The 26,182-nt window shown below is 50.1% G+C and overlaps 1 protein-coding gene across 1 annotated transcript; it reads right to left on the minus strand.

Moving 5' to 3' along the window:
* Positions 1–1,712: 1,712 nt before the first annotated feature.
* Positions 1,713–23,638, minus strand: nid1a (nidogen 1a). Its single transcript, XM_029250952.1, has 20 exons — positions 23,091–23,638; positions 15,288–15,590; positions 14,841–15,070; positions 14,321–14,655; positions 14,088–14,228; positions 13,554–13,805; positions 13,115–13,315; positions 12,648–12,881; positions 12,019–12,156; positions 10,670–10,798; positions 10,201–10,344; positions 9,319–9,438; positions 6,501–6,719; positions 6,193–6,365; positions 4,693–4,819; positions 4,395–4,566; positions 4,077–4,234; positions 3,641–3,764; positions 2,982–3,094; positions 1,713–2,427 (listed from the first exon to the last, which is right to left on the minus strand). The coding sequence occupies exons 1-20, from the start codon at positions 23,298–23,300 to the stop codon at positions 2,297–2,299; spliced, it is 3,654 nt and encodes a 1,217-aa protein (XP_029106785.1). The 5' UTR covers positions 23,301–23,638; the 3' UTR covers positions 1,713–2,296.
* Positions 23,639–26,182: the final 2,544 nt, after the last annotated feature.

The following is a 26,182-nucleotide window of genomic DNA, read 5'->3' on the forward strand; positions in this document are numbered from 1 at the left end:
GGTAAGTACCTTGCTCAAGGGTACTACAGTCAGAGGGGAGGCTCTAACCGGCAACCTTTGGGTCCAAAGGCAGTCGCTGTAACCACTACGCTACCAGCTGTCCTTTGTGATAAATTAATAGTACATTAAATCATACAAATATGTAAATGTTCAAAATGGGAACAAGAGCACCTTCCATGCACTGGGGTTACTGCGACCCACCTCAGCAACGAGGCCTGGGAGCGGGGTTTACCGTACTGCACCTGGTGGCCGGATTCAGCCTGAAAACACTGTGGGGAACCACCTGAGAGGTGTGAAGTGAGGGTTGAGTGCCTCCGCAGGTGTGCTGGGCACATCCCACTGGGAGGGGGCCCCAGGTCAGGCAGGCAGCTGGAGAGAACATACCTCCAGTCTGGTCTGCAAATGATCCCAGGAGGAGTTAAGGACTCTCCCCACAGAAAGAGAAGTGGGCTCTCCTCTGCTCGGCCCGCTGTCACCGCGACTCTCACCCGTTGCTATGCGATCTGAAGGTCCTTGATTGGAATCCCCACTCCTGCTGTAGTGCCCTTGAAGGAGATACTTACCCTAAATTGCTCCACTAATAATACTATGCTGTGTCAGTGTGTAAATCATTCCAAAGTTGAATATGTGATATGTGTTTGTTGGACTAAGAACTTCAGGCAGCAAAGCTTGCACCTGCAGCATTGTGACACTAGGTGGCAGACTATGATTCTCAATTTTCCCTTCCCAATTTATTCATTCACGACCTTGCTTTTTATTTTTTCTATCTCTCTGTCCTATGAATAATATGAATACCTAAACATTTTATGTTAAAAATGTCACACTTAAAATGTAACAATTTACAATGTAGGAAACAGTCTAAAAGGTGTAAAGGAAAATATTTCACAACCCTGACTGTTTTAGGGAAGCATAATGTTTGAAATCCAATGGATCACAAACATTCATTATTAGCTGTAGCTGTGGAAAAATTATCATGTGTTAATTTCAAATGTAACAGTCCTTTGGAACTATGATGCACAAAAAAATACATTTTTAATTGACAATTTCCACAAAACCCCTTGAAGGAATTATTTCCCAGAAGGTGAGTTCAATAGTTCACGTGGGAATTATTGATAAGAGATACTAAGATACTGAAATGTTCAGATTGCTCATCATCCTTATGTATTAAACAATTATAATAAGGAAGAGCAACTTGTAAACAGAGTGCTGCTTCAAAGTATGTGAACTCTTTAAGGATGGTTGTTATTCTTGAATAAAATGTTAAACTTAGAAAATTAGTAAATGACTATGATTTACACCCCTGATTCTACTTACTTGCTTGGTTCGACCAGTGTAACTTGGGTTTCACTTATTTCTGCACCTGCACTACTTCTGTGTTTCTACTACACACGATTTCTCTAAAACAACATATGGAATTGGTCTTTACACACCTCTTATGTTAGATGTGAAAGACTGCTTCTGACTGGAGGGTAAAACTAAGGGACACAAGGGGTTCACGTACTTGCAAACAGCACTGTAGTTTTCTGCCACCACCACTAATATCCGGAAAGTTATTGTTCTGAACTCTTCATCTCAGCAGATGGAAGATAATGTGTGTTATGTTAAATTATCTCTTCTCTTGTTTCCTCTCCAGCCAGCACTAAAAAGCTGGAAACTTAGCCAAAACACAGAATTAAAACATTTATTTCTGTGATGGAACACACTCCAGGGCATTTTTTGATAGTTGTTTTATTGGTTACCTGTACAGAATGTAAACGTTGTAAAATTTCCCCCTACTGCACATCCGGCTTGACAGCGCTGTGCACTACTTGGAGCACCATGTCCTCCCGGGGTATGGGTGCGAGCCTCTGTCACGGAGGTGACGCGCAGCAGCCCAGAAACACCACACTCGCTGTTGTTAGTCATGGACATGAGCTCGAGGTTACCTTCACATTCTGCTATGGTGTAAACTTCATAGTAATTGTCGCGTTCCAATTTCTTGCATAATTTGAGAGCACCACAGGACTTCACTTACCAACTGCACATACAGTAAATATTGTTTTACTTATTTACAAGAAAAAAAAAAATCACTGAAGTTCAGTATGTTGATTGTGGAATTTATACCAATTAATAGCCATTTAAAAAAACCTGTCCAACAGGGAACATGTCAGCCTTCACCGCCGTCCAACTCAAGCGCCCTGTGTGACGTGGAGTAACTACAGACGTTGCAGCACCTTCAGCACCACTAGTCAGCTGAGGCGGAACACGTGAGGGCGTCCAAAGCGCCGAGCTTTCATATGACTGCCGCTCCCCGCCTTCAGTACCCGGTGCCCCTCTCGACGCAGCCCAGGCCCACCGCGTCGTCGGGGCACAGACAGGAGCGCCCGGACGGGGTTGCCAAGCACAAGTGTGTGCAGCCTCCGTTGTTGACAGCGCAGTAGTTGTACCCTGAAGGGGTGAAGAACATTCCGGATTTAGGCAGGATGACAGCACACCACACCCTGCTTATTAGCGAACGGCGAAGTCGCCTTGGGAAAAGTGGCCCTCCTCGGGAAAGCTGGTTTTTTTTTTTTTTTTTTTTTAAAAAAGAACAGGCTCTGCCCCATCTGATCTGGAGTTTGGTGCATAGTCTGTAAACAGCCACACCCAAGAGTGGGACGAGGCTCCGAGCTCGCAGATGTGCAGGAGTGTGTGAGCAGCCCCCCCCCCCCCCCCCCCCCCCCCCCCCATACCGAGGCGTAGAGACATTCCTCTATGAGGAATGCGTCTGAGCTCTGGGTGACTGACTGAAGAGCAGCGGTCAAAGTGAATAGTGAAAGCGATGCAGTCAGTCTTCTGGGCTTTACATTCTCCGGAGCAGAACCAGAAACCAGCGCGCACACAGACGGATTACCCCATACCACACATTTACAGCACGTACGTGCGAGGAGGATTTTCTGCAGTAAAGGTAGGGAAGCAGCACACAAACGTGAACGCAAAGTGTCGGAGGGAAGCGGTCGTACCGGATGGGCACTGGGCGTAGGCTATAGTGATTCCATACAGCCGGGACCGTTTGGAGGGCAGGAACTCATCGGTCTCCTTTTTTGTAGAGGAATCTGTCATGATCACAGCTTTCCTGTCACACAAGATGAGATCAAGGCCCTCGTCACCGTTTCGCCAAAACTCAGTTTCACCACTCGCGCTCATTATGTTTATCTGATGCTTTTCTCCCAAGCGACTTACAATGATTTACCCATTTATACAGGAGATCATTTTTACTGGAGCAGTGCAATGTAAGTACCTCGCTCAGGGCTGCTACAGCAGGAGGTGAGATTCAACGTTGCAACCTTCAGACCCAAAGGTGGGAAGTCTACTCACTATACCACAAAGTTCCCTGCTGCCCCTGTTCATAATTACCACATAATACTCATTAATACTTCCACACACCTGGCTTACCAAAAAGTTTGAGCTTCTGTTCATCAACTTTGGAGGTCTGAGTTGAGACAATCCAGAAACTGCTGTTGTCCGGGGGTTATTTTTTTTAGACCCGTTTCTGTTTACAACACCACTACCAGGCTCATGGTGATGCTATAACCCCGTGCTACGGGAGCAGAGGGACTGGGGAGGTCCTAGACCCATTGATCATGTGTCCCTTATACCCACCGGGCCGCCATCAACTTGCCTCTGCCAGTCAGTGTAGTAAAGGTTACTTCCGTAAGCTGTGATGCCGAACGGGTACTGGATCCCCTCCAGGACTTTCTTGCGGTTGCTGACGCTAGGATTCATGCATTCCACTCTTAGTGTACCTGTGGGATCGAGAGGCAGCGCTGTCACAGAGCTCGTGTGGTAATGCGAGGCTAAGCATACCAAAGGACTCTTCTGCAAAAAAAAGGCACGGTAATGAAGGATGTCCCTCCACACTGCGAGTCAGCAGTACAGAAAGGTGAGTATGACTTTCCCTCCGGAACAGATCAGTGCCATTGGAAAGGGAGCTGAAATTAAATGTACTAAATTATAGTTGCCCCGTGCGAGATCATTCAGCTGACTTAATGGAAGCTCTACAGGATGTTGGCCGAGAGCTTGAACAGAGACCATTTGCTGTGCAACAAGCAACCCACCAGCATCAGCCCAGCACAGCAATGAAGTCTGTGGGTCGAGAGTCAAGCCGTTGGGCAGTCCAAGGTCATCTTTTACAAGCACCCTCCTGTTGCTCCCATCCATGTAGGATGTTTCGATCTTGGGAGCATCTCTGTTCCAGTCGGTCCAGTAAAGGTACCTGGCAGGAGCGACAACCAACACTTTAGTGTCACACAGCGTCTGGACCCTCACGTGACCTCCCTTTGCTCGGAGCTACAAAGGTTCGGTAGCTCGTGAACTGAGCGTTTTTATGCCGTGATGGAATCGTGCTGCAGCCAAGAGGTGGATGTGCCACACACCCGCGGATTGGGTCTGCGATGATGGCCCGTGGGTTCACCAGTCCCGTGTTGATGAGGACGCGCCGCTGCCTGCCGTCCAGCGAAGCCACCTCGATCCGGTCCTGCATCGAATCCGTCCAGAACATGGTGCGGCCCAGGTGGTCAATGGCAATCCCTTCGGGACTCTCCAGATCTGTGCAAGAATGGATGCCAGGTGAGTACTCTGTACAAATCGTTTTGTTTCTTGACAAGACCTCAAGCTTAACCGGTGGGTCACCGAAGCTTCCACTGAACTCTTACCCTATAACCTCAAACCCACCTGAGCTGATGACCGTGGTGGGTTCGCCCCCATGCAGACTGGCCTTGCTGATTGAGGGACTCGTGATATCAGTCCAGAATATCACCTTATCCACGCAGTCGTAGGCTACGCCAATGACCACCTTGTCCTGCAGAGAGACCAATGAGACGCACAGTGTTTGAAGTGGAAATTACACCACTCGAATGTTAATGCTTTGTTACGCAACACTTATTGCCCTCAGGACGGCCAACTTGAGATGGGCAGACTGTGTTTATGCCACTGTCTAGACAATAAATTAGGTTGACGCTAACAGAGCACGCACTTTGCATGAAAAAGGCAATCTGGCCCAAACCAGCTCATAACGAAACCTCATAATCGGGGCCCGTTTGCTGGGATTCTAGACGTAGCTCTGATGACTAACAGAGAACATGCTGTTTACTCAAAAACAGACTTGCACGCCCGTGGAAACCCTGACTGTTGGGAGCTGAAGAATTTCACAACGCACAAGCGGACTGAGGGAACCCTCCATCACGTCACGGTCACCGAATCTCGACAAAGCCGGAGGTCTTTGTCATAACTCTCTCCCTCGAAAGCAAACAGCTCCCTTGCTTCCAAACACTTCAGAAAAGTCCTTCCGGGCACGAGCAGTCTTGGAATCCAACAGATTCGCTTCATTAGTCAACTGGTTCTGTTTAACCACACATGGCAGTGATCCCAGCAAAGAACAAACAAACCATTTTCGACGATAGGTTAGCCAGTCATGATACAGGGGGAAACATTTTGCTTTCCCAAACACCGACGCACATTTAGTCACCGCTCATAAATTCCATGTCACAATACTGCACAACGCCAACAGCGCACTGTGGATCAAGTGCTCTCCTGTAAACAAGCTCCGGAAGCTGTCTTTCATTTACAGAGTAAACAGGCTGTGAGTAAACAGGCAACGTTCCTCCAACGAACCACCAGGCCAACCGGAACGGCCAATATCCTGCACCTCCAAGCCACTCAGCAACATTAGAAATATTGATAAGTAACAGGCAAGCGTCCTCTCTATTTCACGTGTCCCGACTGTTAAGCACGGTGTCGCACATGTAATATCTCCCTGGGATATTGTCTCAGGGCAACGCATGGCATTATGGGTCTGCTGGAGCAGTATACCAACAGATGGAGCTTCCTTGACAGGTTCAAGAAGACAGTGAGACCAGATCGCATTGTGAAACAGTCAGTCAGTCTCGTGCTTACAGCAATATGATCTGAGACAACATTAGGGAATTTTTTGGTTGACTGTTGTTTCCATTACGCCTCTAGTACGACAACCCAACAAACCGCGACTCCATACCACACTAAGGAACCTTGTGAGCAATTTGACTCTGGATTACCTTAATTTCACTAGATAACACTGGTGAACCCTCCCTCAAGGGTGACTCCAGACTGCACTCTTGAAGCCCGAAGGCAGGGTGACAGTAACACGGCAAAGACCCTGGATCTCACTCGGAACCCAGCAAATAGAATGCAACTCACGGGAAGGTATAGCACAGCCTTAGCTTCGTTCTTCTTCATGTTGTAGCCGTCCAGGGGGACGTGCTCGATCTTCCCACTCTGAGCAAACAGCAGGTGGGTACCAGGTGGCAGGGGGTGCACATCCGGCCTGGGGGTGGGACCCACCGGACGGGGCTCCGTATTAGGATCAATGCCTATAGAGATATGAAGAAAATCTCATTTTTGAGGCAGACAAAAATTGCTCCAAGTCTTAAAAAAAAGAGCATAAGAATTGCAAGAAAGATGCCCACCAGAGGAGGCCATTCACGCCATCGTGCTGAGAGACTTACACATGGGTACGGTGCCCCATTCTGTCCGGGTCCCTGGGATTTCCACGCCGTTGCGGTCCACACACCAGCATTTCCTGATGCTGGCATGGCACTGCACGGGCTTGTAGTTGCCTGCCTCGTCACACTCGGGCACGTACTGGCCCAGGGGAGGACGAGGGCCTCGTGGCTCAGCGCCCAGGACACTCTCTCGGTGGTGCTCACATCGCGTTTTTTGCCGCTCTGGATAGAGTGGGGCAACACAGAGAATCAGAGCGAAAGGTTGGATGCTGGTGAAGATGACGCTGGAGGCACAATACCACGGGCACATTTCACACCCTTTCAGCTGATTTACACTGGTCCACACAAGGTCGTGATAGGTCCACTAGCAGCATGTTGGGGAACGCTGAAGAAATGTCACCATGGGAAACCGTGGCCACGCTCAGCTGCTGCTGCAGAACACCCCGTCCCAGCTCTGAAGCACACTACCTGGTTCCGGGGGACTCATACTTTGAGACAAGGTCTTTATCAGATACCGTTCTGTCTCAGAATCCCTTCCCGCTGGCACTTTCGTCATAAATCTGGCCTGTCCACGCAGACACAAGTGGCCTGGTCTGCAAACCACATCTGGTGTTTGCAGTTGGACAGCTTTCCACCAGGGACTGGAACCTAACCTCAGCCAACAAGCTCTTCCCAGTTTCCACTCCAGAGGAAACAAGCAAGTCACAGCAAACATGATCTGTCTGGCCACAAATACTGTGGCGAAATTCCACACAACAAGGATTAGACCATCGTGGCACTTTAGCTCTCAAGCAGATGGCTGTGGACACAACACAAACCGCTGGGTAATGAGTGTACTTGTCCTTCTCTTGTCTTCTGAGAATTCCTGTTCTTGAACCTTTGAATAAGGCAAAAATCGGGTTGTTGAGAAAATATCCAACTGTTTATTGAAGTCGAGCGCAATAAGTCCTTTTAGATAAAACGGAGCAGTCTGGGAACTTGCGTTAAACACCTTGAAAACGGGATTAGTTCTACTCATCTTTATAGGGTCGAACATGTTTTCACAGGGAGACCCAATGTTTGCTCGCAACCTGGAAACTCAGGACTTCTGCAGTTTTTCAGAAGGTCGGCCAGCTCTGGGAACGGTAAGGGACGATGCACAGAACAGCAGCTGAAATTTCTCAGAGAAAAGCAGATTTGCACAAACATGCCCGAGGATGCCAAAAAACAGAGAAGAAAAAGCCTTGAACACGTGCTATTCGAGACCTCTGCTTTACATGCCAGAACTTCCAGAAGTAAAGCGTAGGCGCAATCGAGTTACGAGTTCCTCAAATGCGTGTAGAGCACGGAGGAAACCTGGCAGCGAGCCCATCAGGTGGCACGTGCAGTGTCAGATGTTCAAGAAAGGAGCACCTAGAGCACCAATTCTCCTGCCACGCGTGAAAATTTTTCCATTTTCGTTAGTTTCGTTACGTAAAACCGTGGAAGATCCGACTGTTAGGGATGGGCACTACGGGAAAAATAAAGCATGAGATGCTGGACACTGATGTGGTGGGGTTTCAGCTGAGAGAGCCCTTACATGTCAGTACCTCGGAGCCTCTCTTGCTTAATCAGGCTTCTGTTCTCAAGTGTTCTGGAACGTTCTCTTCTTCCCAACTTTGCGTCAGAGAACAGACACGCATGGCTTGCAAAACTCCAAAAGTCTCAAGCTCAAAAGGACCACAAGAAGGCCACACGGTGGACGCAGCAAGACTGCTCGGTCGTGAAACGTGGACACGGAACCTGGGCGGGTCTGGGCTGCGTAAGCAGGACCGGGTCCAGACTCGTACATCTGTTTCGTAAGCTGTTGGAGAAATGTCCTCCGGCTCCATGGAACGGACTCCGTGTTCTTGGTGTGGCTGGTGAGCACGGGGAGGGGGGTGGCACGCAACCCTTGAGTACTGCACGTGTACAAGAGACACGCCACAGGACAGGACCGTGAGTCATGGGGAGTCTTCCACATAGACCACCGCCATCTAAACAACTCCTGCCCAACTGCTCTCAGCCAAATGCAACATGATGGAGCCACAGCTCAGAGAGGAAACACTCTCGCAGCAGGATATCAGCCTGCCTCCTCTCCTAGGGCCATTCTTCTCCATTCCGGGAGATTTCAACCCTTCAGCTAGAGTTTCCAAATAGATCTCATTAGAAGAGTCTGAAAATGAGCCTGTTTGTTTACTCAGCCACACATTATGCATTGCGCAAGTTGCCTGAGGCCACGTACAATACGGCCTTTACCCTGCTGTGCATCTAGCCTTTACTAGGGTAGGACCAGCTCATGGAACAGGTGGGTCCGACAGCCTTTCATCCCTCGCTTCCTGTCGAAGCGGTGCCGTTTCGAGCAGCTCTAAATCCGGCTCAGGATTGCCGAAGTTCGCTTTGGCTACAGCGGAGCCTTAAAACAAACAGCCCAGTGTCCAGGCATTCGCCATAAATATTCCCCCGCGATGACCCTGCATTCTTGAAGAGGAGATGCATTCCAGCTGGCTCCGCACTCCATATTAGTACAGCTCTGAAGTACGAACGGGGCACAAAGTACTTTTGGATCACAGCAGGACTTTCTATGCAGATCTGCGGCAGTGACGGAAGAAAAACAGCGGTCACGATCCGAGATCTCACGGCGACTCAATTCACGTCCAAATGTCAAAGTTCAGAGGAAGAGGGTGCAGGGTCACACGGGGGGATGGCGCCACCGGCTACGAGGTGCAGATGTTGGGCGGCTACATTTTCCTTGGTGAGAAATGGACAGAGCCCTACCCGAGGACCCGGAAAAAATCACCACGGAGACCTGGGCGAACCTTACCTGGAGAACAGTAGAAGCCATCGCCATGGAAACCTGCCCTGCACTGGCAGGTGAAAGAGCCTTGTGTGTTGTAGCAAATGGCATCCTGATGACACCTGCCCAGCTGGCACTCGTCTATGTCTGCGTGAAAAGACAGTGGGAAAGAGAATGAGGAGTGGAGAGGAAAAAGAGGAGAGACACCAGAGGAGCAGTTGGAAACAGAACATAAAATGATTCCCAAAGCTGCACTTACATGATACTTTTGTTATTAAAATGACTGAAACCATAGTACTTTAATAGCACCGTGTCTTGTTGTTGATCTGTATATTTGTCACATATCCAAAGTAGCATATAGTCAAAATCCTGAACCTTCAGCAGCAGCTTCTTGTACTGATTCACCACATTTGAAAAGCTTTCCAAACACCTTTACAGTCTCACACACACACGCACACGCACACGCACACAGATAACTACTTAACCCAAGTCAGGACTGTGGTGGTTCGGAGCACAGAGAGGGAGCATGAGGCAGGGTTCATCACAAGACAATTGCACATTATGTGCAATTTAGACCTCCCAATACACCTAAAACACATGTCTGTGGACTGTGGGAGGAAACCAGAGTACCCGGAGGAAACCCACAGAAACACAGGGAGAGCATAAAAACTCCAGAGTTGCAAGCGAAGCCACACCGGGACAACCCAGTGGCGCTACCCACTTCACCACTGCGCTGCCCAAGTACCTTTAAGTATACGTGTTATATCAAGACCATTTCCTAGAGGATTTACAGAAGTGATGCTTAGATTGTCAATCACTGGTCGCTAAGGTCGGGTCCCATTGGCTGGCAGTGCTCTGGAGGGTGGAGCCCAAAACATGAGCGGCATCCGGCGGTCAAGAAAAACTTACCCCTACAGGCCCGGCCATCACCCTGGAACCCTGAAAGACAAGAGCAGGTGTAGGAGGAGCCCCCCGTGTAGATGCAGCGAGCGCGCTCTGGGATGTCACAGTTGTGGGTACCTCTCTGGCAGTGGTCCACAGGCTGGTCCACCTCTGCGACAGGGAGGAGGGTGTAAGACACACATTCGACCCAGAAACCAGCGAGACTTTGGGTAAAGGGAAAGACTCAAACAGAAAGCATTTGGCTGCTAATTAGACAGGAAAACAAGTGCAGAAACTGCACGTGTGGTCGTTTCCCTTGTGCTCTCATCAGCGGACAAGTGTTAGACACTGACTGTCTGGCATGCTGTTTCTTTTTTCGACAAATCCCAAATATTAGCAAACGATGAGACTTTGCGTGGGCAACGTCCGAATTGTAATCACACGAAAGCGAATTATGGACGTGCGGGCGCACACGCACACACGCGCACACACACACCTACGCAGGTGTGTCCATCGCTGGCGAACTGGAAACCATCGATACACTGGCACCGGTACGTTCCAGGGTAGTTACTGCAGATGGCGTTGCGATCGCAGACATGCGGGGTCTCCCTGCACTCATCCAAATCTGTAAAAGCACAAACGAGAAATGATTCGTTTTGCACAGACGCAATAGTGGAAGTAAACCGGTTCGAACAGGCGAACTGGTACCAGGCTGATGTAGGAACCTGTAAGACGTTGAGCCAGAGACATTCCGCGTCACTCGATACATTTCGAATCGTGAGAAAAGTCTAGATTTTTGCAGATGCTTTACATTTACATTTATTTGTTTAGCAGACGCTTTTGTCCAAAGCGACGTAAATCTCAGCAAAAATATAAATTTATGCATTACATTAAGAGAAAGAGACATAGCTGCAGACAGGTTCATCGTTCAAGTAGGCGCATAAAACACAGGATAGACCAATCCTGATACCCTCCTGGCATTTTTTTTTTTAAATAATATGAAGATACACACAAGCAAGCAAATACAATGCCGGAGCAGTGGCTGATAAAAGGCTTTATCTGGTGATGCTCATGAAGTTACGGTGCATGAGCATTTACACCGTACATGAGCTTTATTTATTTATTTTTCCAAAATTGTTACAGTCCAACAGAAATAGCAAGAGGGCAGTTATTATGAAAATGATGTTTCCACTTTCATTCCCAGTCATAAATCATACCTTAACTAAGATAAAGAAATAGAAATGGCCAGATATGTCCCTTTTTTTAGATATGTCCCCCTTTTTTAAAATTTATTTATTTATTTTTTCTGGAAAGGCTGTTTTATCTGCCACAGTCACCTCGGTGGGCAATTACCTCTAAAGGCTGGGAAGGGAAGGGTTTTTCCTGTTAGCTGATGTTTTGGTGATTAGGTTTCCTGTTTGCCATTTGTCATTATGTTCTGGCTGCGTCGATCTTTCACGGCCTGCGTGTGGTGTGAGGAGGTGGTCACGGATACACTTAGGTGAAGAGTTTGGACGGAGATGGAGGAGCGAGCCAGAGGGACAGGGGTCTGCTTACTGTCAAAACGCTTTCAGACAGACGTTAATTCTCACATGGAGAACATAGCGGATAACTCTAAAGCACAGGAAGGAGGGAGTTCCGGGGAATTCCAGAGTGGCGATAAATCACGGCATATTGAGTTGTATTTAATTCTAAATACAAGAGCACATGGAGTTCCCGAGAGTTCGGAACGTATTATAGTACAACGTTCCCCCCCTTTTTGCATGCTGAAAAGAAGAACACTTTGGGGCGTCTCAAACAAGCCCCGCCCACTCCGCGCTCCCAGCCACGTCCCCACCGCCATACCGTAACAGGTATATCCGTCCCCGGTGAATCCGCCGGTGCACTCGCAGGTGAACTGGTTGCCATGGCCCGGCCGGCATACGGCGTTGGTGTCACAGCGGTGCTGGCCTGTGAAACAGGGGTTATCCCTCGGCTCTCCACCTGAAACACCACGCATGACGTCACTTCCCTCTCCCCTTGCTGTTGGCCCATTTTATTACACTATCCATTTGGCATCGTGCCAAGAAGCACAACCCTATACCCCTCCACTCTATGAGGGCATCACCTGTTTGTTTACCCCTTTTCTGTGAAGTAATGCTCCACCCATATGTCTAGACCCCTTTGCTCTGGGTGCCGGTCTGGACGCTGACAGCAGTTCTCCAAAGGCTTTTTGGAATTCATCCCAGTCAGGCCTCCCAAGCCCAAGGATACCAGGAATTCTACAGATATCGAACGATCTTATCAAACAGAAACAAGATAACTACGACCAGCTCCCTTTGGTAGCCCTTCCCGCAGGAGATACATCTACCTTACAAATCCTGAATTTCACTGTGCTAATGGGGTAGAGCCTGCATTGCCGTCGGTAGAGTCAAAGTGGAGTGACTGAGGTTGCAAGGAGAGACTGAAGGTGGAGCAGGATGGACGCACGTTACCGTTGACAGATCCAATCTTGTTACTCATGGCATAGCGGATGAGCTGATTGCCGTCGTCATACATGACGAAGACCTGGTCCACACTGAGTTGCTGGGGAGACAGCGCAGTCCTGCTGGACTCATCGTGTGGGCAGCCCTGGAAGGTGATAGTCTGTCGCCACTGGAAAGTCCGAGTTTCACTGCTGCCGTCATCGTGATTGATAGTGTACTCTCGGGTGGAGGAGGAGGTGATCACTGCCAGTTGGGAGGATTGGAAGAGAGGAATACTTAGGAAAACCTTCCACACCATTTCAGGATTTACATTTTCCAGTACAGAATAATCTTGCTTTGGAAAGGGGGAGGAATCTCAACCACAGCTGAAGAAGAGAGAAAACCGGTGAAATTCTTTCTGTAAAGTAATGCAGATATGAAGGATCATTTAATGCTCTTCTCAGAGATTTGTCCTGGGGGAGTGGTTCGGGTCTCACGATTGTTGCTGTACTGGTAGATCTCCGAGTATGGGTCAATCTGCACAGTGGCTGCCCGTGGTATCTGAGGAACCCGGCCCTCCAGTTCCGTGTTGACCACCAGGTGTTCATGTTCATCAATGCCCTGGAAGTTCTGCCTGATGGTGAGCTTCTCATTCCCAGGCAGGAAGGTCACCTCTGCCTGGCGCGTGAATTCACCACCTTTCAAGAGACAAAGGAGAAGGAGAACAAACCCAGTCCTGATTTCCCATCCGACTGCGATTATACTTTGAACGCACTATGGCAGGAGAGTGTGACTCACTATAAAACAAACCATTTTTAAGCTGTGAGACTAATTTAAAATATTCTGCACCCCAGCAGAAACAAAAATAAGTTACCAGGAAAATTCGACAAAATATGAGCAATTTTGAGACTATGGCTCAGGGTCAAGACGTCTCACCAGTGATGCTGAAGCCGTTTTCAAAACTAGGTTGCTCCAAGGCGAAGGCCCAGCCAATGACACCACCCAGTGAGGAGAGCGGGAGCAGGGAGGGGCCCAGGCTTATAGGGATGGTGCTGATGGCTACGTAGGCTCGGCCATCGTTGGCCACCACGTAGGAGTGCAGGTCATTGTTCCTGAGCTCCACCGGGGAGGGGCTGTTGCCCACGTACACTCTTCCATTCACCTTCCCATTCATCCGTTGGGGTTTGCCTACCGATCACAACTATAGTTAGCTCAGTCATCATAGCAAGAGTTATATTGGAAAATTGCACTGTAACATCTTTGAGCATCACTTTCCCTCCAAAAGTAGGCATGTCTGAATGCTGGTGCCTCCGAGGAACGCACAGTCAAACAACGATAACGCCCTGAAAGCACTTCTGAAATGGCTGTCTTCCAAAAAACGATACGGTCATTTCCAAAAGATCAAAAAAGGCACAAATGTTTGTAATTCAACAGTTTTATCAAAAGACTCCACTGGGCAAATTTTCCTACCTTCAGCCACACATTGTTTGCCATTGCCATAGAACCCGGGCCTGCAGTGGCAGCAGTAACCGCTGGGGTAGTCCCTGCAGTCGGCGAAGGTCGAGCACTTCTGTCTGTTGTTGGCACACGTTTCGAAGTTGTAGGAAAACACTGTGTAGAGAGCGTAGCACAGGATGACAGGATCACGGGCAGTGGGTTGCAAAGTACTGGAGCACACGCTAAGATCTAGTGGGATCGCTCACCATCAACATTGATATCTCCTTCGTCAACCACCACCACCCTGGGATTTTCCGGCTGGTAGTTGGGGTGGTAATACTGAACTGGTTGTGCAGCTGGCAGCTCGGCATGTGGTTCTTGCGCACCCTTATGAGCTTCATGCGGTTGTGTATCGTAGCGAGGGTGCTGAACCTCCCGGTGTCCACCAGGGGAGACGGCATGCCTCGCTGGGCTAGGTGGATCATCCTCTGCCTTAGTGTCAGGAGAGAAGGCTGTGACCTCCCCAGCAGTGATACTGGAGAAGTAGGGGGCTGTCCCTATCTCGAAGACCCACACACCGCGCTTGCCGGAGTTAGTCTGCCTGGGAACATGTAAGAATCCAAATCGCTGATGGACATGTTTTTGAAGTGACAACAAGTTCTGTTAAGAAGGAAGTGAACCACTGTACATAAACCTGACGCGCATGACCGGCAACTTGAACAAACTTCAGAAATGAGGCAACAGGGAACTGCGGCAGATGGTCGCAGCTACACGTGCGGCACTTACTCTGCGAGATCCTTGACAGACTGCTCATTATCACTGGTGATTTGGTAGTAGTTTCCTGGCTGAGTGCTCCAAAATGTGTATTTCACCGGTCCCTGATTAAAGCCAGCTTGCATGGGCACTGTACCACCCCCCACAGAGGTGGAGAGGAATTGCAAGCCCTCCCTCGGGTACAGCAGAATGGCATAGGACACTTTATCACCTGATGCAATCACCATCTGGAAGGTGTTTTTCTATAAAAACAAAAGACAGGGCAAAAATGGATAGTTTGTGGTGTATCTAGCTGTATGAACGGGTAAACGACAGTAGGTAACATTGCTGCATTGTAATTTAACATTGTAAGTCCCTTTGGAGCAATGCGTGAGCTAAATGAATAAATGTAAAACGTAAATATAAACGTACCCCATTCGGCTACAACGGAACACCTCACGTGAACTTGTGCGCACTCACCCTATTGCTCAGTCCATCTCCCCTACCGTGGGGCTCATGGGATGCCACGTGCCTCCAGGTGACCACCACAGCATGACTGAGCTCCACCTCCTCATCCTCGGGGAAAGCCCGGTTAATGTGCTCAGCCGCCCGTTGCAGGGTGGCAGGCCTTCGGTCTTGGCGGAAATACACGCTGCCCACTCCGTCGCTGGTGTCCAAGTCCCCCATCAACACTGCGATCATGCCAAATCCAGCAGGCGTGTTGCCCAGGTACTCAGACTCCTCAGGTGGCTGTGACACGGCAACGAATCCGTTGGTGTTGATCTGGAGTGGACCCACAGAGAAGCCCCGCAGTCAGACTTTCACACCTTTCCCATCTACTCACAAATTGTCCCAGGCATCCTTTAATGAGACCATATATGGATGTGTACGGATCCACTTATACCCTTTTCCTTATGGCTCCCCTTACTGTTCCACCCAGTTCAGAAGTGTTAGTGAGCAGAGGATCCCTGACTCTAAAGCCGCTCTGCTGCTTTACCCGCAAAGATCTCCCCAGACCACATGTGACCTGCTCTTAATTCTGGTCTTGCTCATATTTACAGTATTTTGCTTTCTTGAGATTAAGCTTTTTTCCGAAGAAATCAAAGAAGCCATTTCTGTCTTGTAGATCTAGCGATTAGAGCAGCCCCCTTTGGACCGTATGCCCCAGGTTTGAGTCTCACCCCCTGTTGGAGTCCCCTTGAGTAAAGAACCCTGATTTAAAGCACTAAAAATTACCCAGCTGGATAAATGGGAAAATACCTGAAAGCTACTAAGTCAATCGAAGAAAAGTGTCTGATATGTGAATAAATGAAATGTAGCCCATGAGGGGCCCTGTATGTCTGTCAGTTCTTTGAAAAGGAGCTCTTTGCTGTTTATTTTAGCAAACAAACAAGACACTAAACTCCAGGTATCAGAAAAATCTAAGTGCACAAAAATACCCAATATTAACCTGAATAAAGTCATCATTAAACAATAGCAATACTATATTTGATCTGTAGGCACCATGACAATGTAACGCACAAAGTTACCAATCCAGCCTCAAAGACCCAAAACACCGAGACTCTGGGTCAGACTCCACATGGGCACATTCTGCATTGTAGCACACACACACACACACACACACACACACACACACACACACACACACACACACACACACACACACACGCAATACCGCTAAAGCTCTGCGCACTTCTTGGACCAATTAAGGGGGCGACAGCGTTCCAAACAAGCTTACAGAATAAACCAAACCAGCATGGTTGCAAACCACCCACTTCCTGTACCATCTCCGCTTCTGCTATCGTGTAGCTGCACCGTTTCCAGGGCCCGCCTTTCTGCTTCCCACGCATGACCCTGCACCCCCCACCCACATCGCTTCTAACACACAGCTCATCGAAAGCTGACCACCTTGTCAAAAAGAAGTGCCAATTCCTTTGCTTTTGAGGGACAGCTGGGTAACAGAGGAGAGGACGCACTAATGATGAATCAAAGCACAAGGGCTCAGGGACCCTCCAGTTCCCTCAGAGCTGCTGAATCCTTCCCAGCACTGAAGAAGGATCTCAAACCCAACTCTTTCAGAGTCGCCACTCTCCAGATCTCCTGACAGCTACATAAAGTTACATTGTCTATCACTATCACCCCGTAAGCAACTACTTGTGTCATGTGATCCAACAAAAATGCACACACACGCTGAGTCCGAAACTGCTTGTCCCAAGCAGGGTTGCAGTGAACCGGAGCCTAACCCAGCAACACAGAGCGCAAAGCTGAAGGGGGAGGGGACAGGACAGGGCGCCAGTCCATTGCAAGAGACCCCAAGAGGACTCGAGTCCCCGACCGGCCAGAGAGCGGGCCCCGGCCAAACCCGCTGCGCCACCGTGCCCCCCTCAAAAATGGTGTTGCGGAAAATGACTTTGCTTCAACATTCGAACATCTGCAACTAAAGCTCTCTGCCTATTGTAGATGACCTTATAGTAAAGTATCTATTAAATTGGCAAAGCCTGGTAAATGAGGAGCCCTAAAGATTGAATGAACTCTGTTGAAGAAGTCCACCCAGAGAAGACCCTCATACTGTCCTAGTGGCTCAATGGGAAACGCGAGTGGTGCTTTCAGAATTCACTGGTCCCTTGGGGCTAGAGGTTGACCGGACAACCTGTAACAGCTGGAGGATTCTAAAAGATGCCCATGGCTTCCTGACAGGTGGGAAGTGGGGGGGGTTCTGAGTGTATGAGCTGGCCTTCAACATACGGAAAGATGGAAAAAACCTGAAGCAGGGGACGTGAGGCTGTGCCCAGACACAGGCTTTAGCCCGTATTGGGACATGTCCTCATCTGGAAACAGTGAAAGTAAAAAAAAATTGACAACAAGTAGCAGCAGCCCTTTGTACATTTGATCATGTGCTCTCGTCCTATTTTGCAGGGGAAAAAAAAAAAATCAGCACGCGCTTTGTTCATTAAAGATTCTTGGAATGGCACAGAGAGCAAAGAGAAGTGAAGCACAGCTGAAGGCTGGACTCAACGACAGATGACAGGAATGTGGTAAATTAAGTACGTGCAGGTTTGCTAAGCAGACCTCACAAAGACAGGCTTAGTGCGTCCCTGCAGGGCACAGGCGGCCAGGGGACGTGTTGACACTGCACGGTCGGGGGGCCTCGGGGGCCCGAGGCGGGCGGAGCAACGCAGGCGGGAGCTGACGGAGACGTCAGAGAGTCACCCCATCGCCGCCCCCTCTGACTGCGCCCCCCATGGAGGAAAACTGCATTATTATCAACCGCCACGTAGTTTCTACTGTTTGATCCTTTGGTGGAAAATACACGGTTAACACAGCGGTGTTCAGAGTGACACCGGGAGCAACCCTTTGCGTTTGTTCACTGCCACGTGGGGGTCCCTTAGGGAGCGGAGCCATTGAATTTCACTTTATTTATCAGTCGGCGGCAAAATCCGCCACGACTCACACAGCTTCGGCTTTTAACCGATACGGGCGGTCCTCGGTTTGCGACGGGGATCCGATCCGACGAGCCCGTCGTAAAGCGGACGTCGCGGTAAACCGAAAACCCCTCGTGCAAGCCATAGGCAAGCGTAAACAATTAACACGTGCGAATGCTATTCTGTAACAGGACAGTTATATTTACTCAACTAATAAAAAACACAGCAGAGTAGCGCTGTTGTCTCGCAGCACCCAGGCGCTGTGAGAGGTCGTGGGTTCGATCCCTGTTATCGCACCGCCGATGGAGCCTTTGGCATCAGACCAGCCAACGTCGACAACCGCTTGTCCCTAGCAGGGTTGCAGCGAGCCACAGCCTACTCGCTAACAGAGGGCACGAGACCGAATGGGGAGAGGACGCACCCCGGACGGCAACCCAAGCAGGGCTCGAACCCCAGACCCGCCACGCAGCGGGCACCGGTCAAACCCGCGACGCCACCGGAATTAAACCTTACGAGAGAATGACATATTATTCTCAGAAATATAACTGTGTTGATGGGATGGCCTTCAAGTCACATATGACATTAGATGAGGGCTTTCTGTGCACCGCTGTACAGCGGTGGACAGACGGATACTCTGACTACAGGTTTACTTCTTCCACGACAGGGTAATGTCAAGTTCAGAGCTGCTGTACATTGAGGCACCGAGGAAAACTCCAGCAGTGCCGGAACATCTCGTGTGACACCTGCAAGCAGCCCTTCCGGCTCGAGCGATCCGGGTCCAACACGAGTCACGGCTGCATTCGCCGGCACTGCGGCGCGTTGGTGTCACATCGGCGTGACGGAGGGGCTGCGACCTCTTAGGGGGAGGGGCGCTTCATCAGGTGTGCGGCTGGTGCCGAGGAGCGGAACGTGTCGCCAGGGCGGAGATAGGTAGTACAGCCAGCGGAGAACTGGGCTCAGTAAGGGGGAGCGAGCAAAGTCACAGGGTTCCGAGGGGTCGGTGAGGTGCCCAAATCGGGACGATCTTCTCAAAGCAAGCCTGCTGCTCAGAAAGACCCGGAAACCGCGCTGAGGAGCTATGGTGAACTCTCATGGAAAAGCGCAAAGAAATGAAATGAAAACAAGACAACTGTGCGTGGGAGCAGAACACATTAGCATGAGCATGGAGGTGAGGTACCAGGTATCACCTGGACTTTTCCAAAAGTACCGTAGTACACAGACAGAGCACAAACATCCCCACGAATATCTCCATTCATGCCGAAGTGCAGCGGAGAGGCAGGAAGGACATTGGCCTGAATACCATCAACTTGCCATTAATGTCAATAACCCCGAAAACGGAATGTGTGTGTACACCGTGTTCCTGGAAACGCTACATCATTTGTACCACGCAGACTTTGGTCTGAAGTTCGATGGGACGCGGACGGTGTCGCCTTTCGATAACTGGACCAGTGTCCCAAGAGCAGCACGTTTGCATGTGGATAACCTCCTGAAAAATGTGATCTCGCCGACAAAAATATATAATAAACGGCTATAAAACAACAAAATTACATATTTTTTTCAGCTGACACTTTTATCTAATTTGGCTCACAGTGTTTAGTTACTCATAGGGATTTGTTCATTTATACGGTAGGGCAGTTGTCAATAGAAAGGGGGGTGCGGTGGCGCAGTGGGTTGGACTGGGTCCTGCTCTCCGGTGGGTCTGGGGTTCAAATCCCGCTTGGGGTGCCTTGCGACGGACTGGTGTCCCGTCCTGGGTGTGTCCCCTCCCCTTCCAGCCTTATGCCCTGCGTTGCCGGGTTAGGCTCCGGTTCCTCGCGACCCCGTATGGGACAAGCGGTTCAGAAGGTGTGTGTGTGTGTGTGTATGAGTTTTCAATGGAGCAATAAAGACTGAGTGCCCTCATTAAGGGTTCTACAGCAGAAGGCAGGAATCTGAACCCAGTGATGGACTGGTGTTCCACCCATGGTGTTTCTCGACTGGCTTAGTACACTGCACTTTTCGGATAGGTTCTGGACCACCGTGACACTCCAGCCATTGTCAACAACCGCTTGTCCCGAGCAGGGCTGCAACAAGCAAGAGCCTCACCCAGCAACAGAGGGTGCAAGGCTGAAGGGGGAGGGGACACATCCAGGACAGGACCCACTGCAACCCTGACTTGGTTAATGATACTGAGAATAACTGCAAAGCACATAATGTTTTTATTTGCTATTTATAGAGAAATATAAATAAAAATAATAAAAAGCTGAGAGCTCTGCTGTCAGAGGAACAAGAAAGTCTCTGGAGAGGAGCCCCGGAGTGTGCGCGCTGAGCCTCGGACCCGCGCCACGATGCAACCGTGTCAGCCAGGCCCTCGACTCACATCCCCAGCAGGGGAAAGGGCCACACTGGGCCCGGACTCCGGTATCGGGCCCATCAGGAAGCTGCACGGACAGGAAGTTCCGCCGCGGGGCCCGAAAGCTCCGCAAGCGTCTGGGAAGGAAAGAGCAGCTGGATTAATCAAGGAAAAGGCAAGAACATGTGGAGCGATGCTGAGGGAAGATAGACCCCTGACCCGGGGCCATCAAAGGGTCTGCAGCCACGATAAGAGCGAAACTGAACTGAACACGACCCCACTGAGAAGGCAAGACGGAACTGGGATTCAAACCACCATGATGTTCAACGCAAACGAGCAGTTTGTGAACTAGCTGATAGTTCTCACCAAAGCAGCTCACAACAGCTAATTTGCATAGTTACTTACCCATTGACACATGTTGTGTATTTTTACTGTCTCTGCCCAGGGCGAGTACCGTGATCACGAGCCCTACGGCACGAAGTGGGATTCGAACCCGCGACCTCTGAGTGCAAGGGAGTAACTATAACCACTGTGCTTCCTATTTCCCACACTGATATAAATGTAAAGATGTATTCCATGGATATGCGAAAACATTTTTCTGTAAATGTGACGTGCAGCACAAACACTAATGTACAGACACCCCATGATGAGCCACTGACAAGTGGTACACGCTGGGCTGGGTGGGGAGCGGGGGAGGTCACATTCCCATTAAACTGGGAGTCCCACAGTAGGCGGTCCTCTCTCTCCCTTATCTGGGACACAGCAGCCCCCGCCGTGCTGGGACGGATTTGCGCAGGAATAAAGAGCTGTTTGTCGGAGAGGCACAATGGATGTCTCCTGTGCCAGAACGAGCGCCGCTGCTGTGCCGGCGCTGCTCTTGGACTCCGTCACTTTGGTGGCAATGAAAGAACCATATGGGTCGCGATCAAAAACACACACACAAGCATGAAATAAAGTCCAGACCTTTTGATCGTGACATCAAAGCGTGTGTGTCCTGTGAACTCTCCCAGTCAATTAAGGGATCTGGGGTCCTAATGGGCGTCTGAGAGAAAACGAAGAAGCCGCAACAACATCCGTCCAGCTCAGCGGATGGAATAAAAACAGAAAGACCATCCTGCTGGAAACCAGTCCCAGAGTCCTGACACATCACCCTTCACACACTTTAATAACCCTTCAGTGTAATGAAACTAACTCTTTTCGCACTCGTCCTTCATCTATTTCAGTAGCCTAATTGCTCAACCAATCAGGGTTGAGCTTTTCGCTTCGCTCACTAATTGCTTAGCCAATCACAGGTCAAGTTCTTAATTAGACAGACAGACACAGACAGATGTGTTATATTCCTATGACCACTGATAGTCTCTCACATGTCAACAGCCATTATAGATTGCAGTAATTGTTAAAAAAGGCTTTTTATTGTATAATGGGGTGGATTGGTACCAGGAGAAGAGAGAGCAGAAGGAATACACCGCAATAAATAAATGGATGTCTCTGACTTGTGAGGACACATGTCTTTTAGTAGAGCCCAGTGCCTAAGAGCGCACGAATAAGGAGCACAAATGAAGGTGAGACATAGATAGATAGATAGATAGATAGATAGATAGATAGATAGATAGATAGATAAGGTATTTAAGGTGGGGGGTCTGTCCAAAAACAGCTGTCCTGGTCCAGCTGTTTCCAAGAAGACAAGTTTTCTGGAAAGTGTGACTGCTGGCCAAGCCACTCTTTCCACCTTCAGTGCAAAACTGAACTTGGCATTTAAACACTGCTGGCATTTAAAGGTCGGCCCACTGTTCCGGAAACAACACTACAACATGTGGCACATGAACCGTTCCATTGGTAATAATAATACACACACACACACACACACACACACATCCTCTGGAACCGCCTGCCCCCAGCGGAGCCCAGGCGAGCCGGAGCCTAACCCGGCAACACAGGGGGCAAAAGGCTGGAGGGGGAGGGGACACACCCTGGACGGGACGCCAGTCCGTCACAAGGCACCCCAAGCGGGACTCGAACCCCAAACCCACCGGAGAGCAGGACTAATGTCCCTTTAATAGGCTTACTGCACGCGCGCACCAGATAATGCGCTGCGATATGAACATGGTGTAATATGGTCCTTTTGGACTTACTTGGTGGTGAAATGCACACACTGCCTGCCGGACACCGCTGTGACCACACAGAACAGCACTTCTACACCACCGGCGGGGAGCGCGCGCGGTGCGGCACGAGCAGGGCAGGGCAGGTGGCCAGTGGCGACGCGCACACCGCTCCTTCGCACAAATTAAGGTACAATCAGCACGAGGTCACAGTAAGTAAATCGCGCTGAAGGTGCTCTCTGCCTCAGCGCTGCACTTTGAAAGTGACTTTCTCAGTCGTGTCACGACGTCGCCGGTGTCCCCGCAGATGATGTCGCACGACCACGAGCTGATCGCAGCGCGTGTCACACGCACACGCGGCTTTATCATTTATGATTCCGAGGAGAAGCGCCCGACGTGGTAAGTAAGTCTTAGGTGCGGGGTAACTCACGTGGACGCTGCGGAACGTCCCATGGTAAAAGAGCAGCGGTGTCTCCAGCTCCAGCTGCCGGCTCTGGTCGCTCCCGCGCCTCAGCTGCTCGTCCCCGGCGCTCCGGCCGAACTCGAAGAGCTCCGCGAGCCGCACGCACGGCACGGGACGCGCAAAGCCGAGCAGCAGCAGCGCGAGCGCCGCGAAGCACACGTGTGCGCGCACGGCCATGGATGGACCGGGCTGCAGGAGGTGCCTAGAAGGTCTGCGGGTGCGATCCGGAGTCCCGGAGATGAAGAGCTCTGGAGGTCGGGACGTGCGGACATGCGGAGGTGGGCGGGGCCACGCGGCAAACTGCGGACTTCAAAAGTGCCGTTAAAGTGTCCGCGCTTTCGTGTTAAGTCGTTGCTGCCGAGTCCTGACCGTGGTGGACTTGGTGGACTTGGTGGACTTGGTGTCCTCCATCGCGCAGTCACTGCACACAGGATGTGTGTGTGAGATCACGGAGAACGTCCACCTCGGAGCTCCTCTGTTCCTCACAGGAGACACGTGTTCAACAACAGTGAGCGTTTCGGACACAAGGGGGGGTGACACACGCGGATCTTCGGACAGGTCACACAAACGGGTTTTTGGACAGGACACACACACGGGTCTTTGGACAGGACACACACACGGGTCTTTGGACAGGTCACACACACAGATCTTTGGACAGGACACGCGGATCTTTGGACAGGTCACACACACGGGTCTTTGGACAGGACACGCGGATCTTTGGACAGGTCACACACACGGGTCTTTGGACAGGACACACACACGGGTCTTTGGACAGGTCACACACACAGATCTTTGGACAGGACACGCGGATCTTTGGACAGGACACACACACGGGTCTTTGGACAGGTCACACAGGTCTTTGGACAGGTCACACACACAGGTCTTTGGACAGGTCACACACACGGGTCTTTGGACAGGTCACACACACAGATCTTTGGACAGGACACGCGGATCTTTGGACAGGACACACACACGGGTCTTTGGACAGGTCACACACGCGGATCTTGGACAGGACACGCGCATCTTTGGACAGGTCACACACACTGACAGTCCACAAGCCCTGGATCTTGTCTCATTTCCATCCGAAAAAGCACTTTTTCCTTTGCACAATTTATATATTGCAAGCAAACTCATTACTGTAAATGTGTCATGTCTCCTTTTGAAATGTTACTTTTATTGCTATCCTAAAAATGCTATTTTTTTTTATTGCTCTACTATTAGCCTTTCGTTCCCAGCCCCGTTTGTTCCCAGAGTTTCTCAGAGCTTCACGCCAAACCTCAGAGAATAATTTCCAAAGCATTTCCTTCAGAAAACCGCAGCAAAACACACTCCTCTGATCTTTCCCTCACACACACTGTGAATCAGTACAGAATGTACAGTGTCTGGGATACACTCAGCAGTGTTAGCTCTGGGTACAACAGCAGGGCATGTACCGAGTTTGGAACCAACAACATACTGTACTTGTTTGTAGCGCTGCTTATTTTGCATCTGATGCAAATTACAAAAAGGTGCAACCCTACAGGTGTCCATGACCTGCTGGGGGTGAAAACCTGGGTTTCCCTCACAGGATGACCTGTGGTCACGACCCTGTTCAGTGCAGGTCAAAGGTCAGCAGGCTCACACAGGGATCGACGCGCTCCCTGCTGCGTGCTGTTCGGATCCCTGCGAACGCGTCACACATACTGGGCCGTGCTGCTCGGCTTCTGCTGGCTCCACACGGTCTGGACACGGGGACCTTGAACAAACACGGCTGTCCAGTGCCGTCCCCCGGGTCAGCGAGCCGGACAGCGTCCACACGGTCCCGACAGAACAGGCTGCAGGCTCCGCCCCCATCCCCTCTTCCTTTGCACTCTTACATAAACAGTGGAGTTTCCCACCATAGAAGCTCTTTAACCACTTTGTTACTCCTTTTTATTACTCCTATTATTTACTAAGCAGCAGGCAGTGTTTGGTGGGAGAGCAGGTGGCGCAATGGTTAGAGCTTCCACTCACAGGACCTGGGTTTGAATCCCACCCCCTGCCATTGTACCCTTCATAGAATACTTGTCCTGAGTTCGCACAGTAAAAATTACCCATCTGTATAAATGGGCAAATCAGAGTAAGTGGCTTTGTTGAAGAGTGTGTAATAAATAAACGTGCTTTTTGAACAGGGGACTGGAATATTGTCCCACGTAGAAAAAATAAAAAGTGCTCACTGGGAAAGGAGAATGACAGGTTTCTGCCATGACAGTAAGACACGAGTCTCTCACGCACACCTGACACACACCTCGCCATCTCGGCAAAAGCAGCTGCTCATCCATCTCTGCTCATCTCCTGGGCGATGTGTCCTTAGAAAGCAGCTGCTCTGGCAATGCTCAGTGTTTCAGAGAGGGGGGAAAAGCTCCACTAGTCATAAATTCCTGGCAATTCGAGGGCTTTTTAGTGGTTTATTAAGTCTTCCTCTCGAGACGGATCTGGACACAGTTATTAAATTTCCAACAAGGCCACTCCGTGTCTCTCCCCGTTCAGCTTCTATGTAAAGTTGTCCAGCAGCGCCATCTAGCGATCGTACTGGTTATTGGCGTATTTTATATAGCGCCTTTCGGGCTCCAGTTTCTGTAGCTCGTTCAAATTCACTTATTCAGCTGACTCGTTTCATCCAAGCAAACTGCAGTTGTTTACATATTTAAAATATGGACAACATCCATCTACTGCAGCTATTTAGGGTAAATGTCTTGCTCGAGCGGGGGTGCAGTGGCGCAGTAGGTTGGGCCGCGGTCCTGCTCTCCGGTGGGTCTGGGGTTCGAGTCCCGCTTGGGGTGCCTTGCGATGGACTGGCGTCCCGTCCTGGGTGTGTCCCCTCCCCCTCCAGCCTTACGCCCTGTGTTGCCGGGTAGGCTCCGGTTCCCCGTGACCCTGTATGGGACAAGCGGTTCTGAAAATGTGTGTGTGTGTGTCTTGCTACAGGCAGGAGGTGGGATTGAAAACTATTTTAATGTTTTCATCAACAGGGGTGTGGTGGCACAGCAGGTTTGGCTGAGTCCTGCTCTCTGGCGGGTCTGGGGTTCTAGTCCCGCTTG

Source organism: Scleropages formosus, chromosome 4 (assembly GCF_900964775.1).
Source record: "Scleropages formosus chromosome 4, fSclFor1.1, whole genome shotgun sequence".
NCBI classification, from domain to species: domain Eukaryota; kingdom Metazoa; phylum Chordata; class Actinopteri; order Osteoglossiformes; family Osteoglossidae; genus Scleropages; species Scleropages formosus.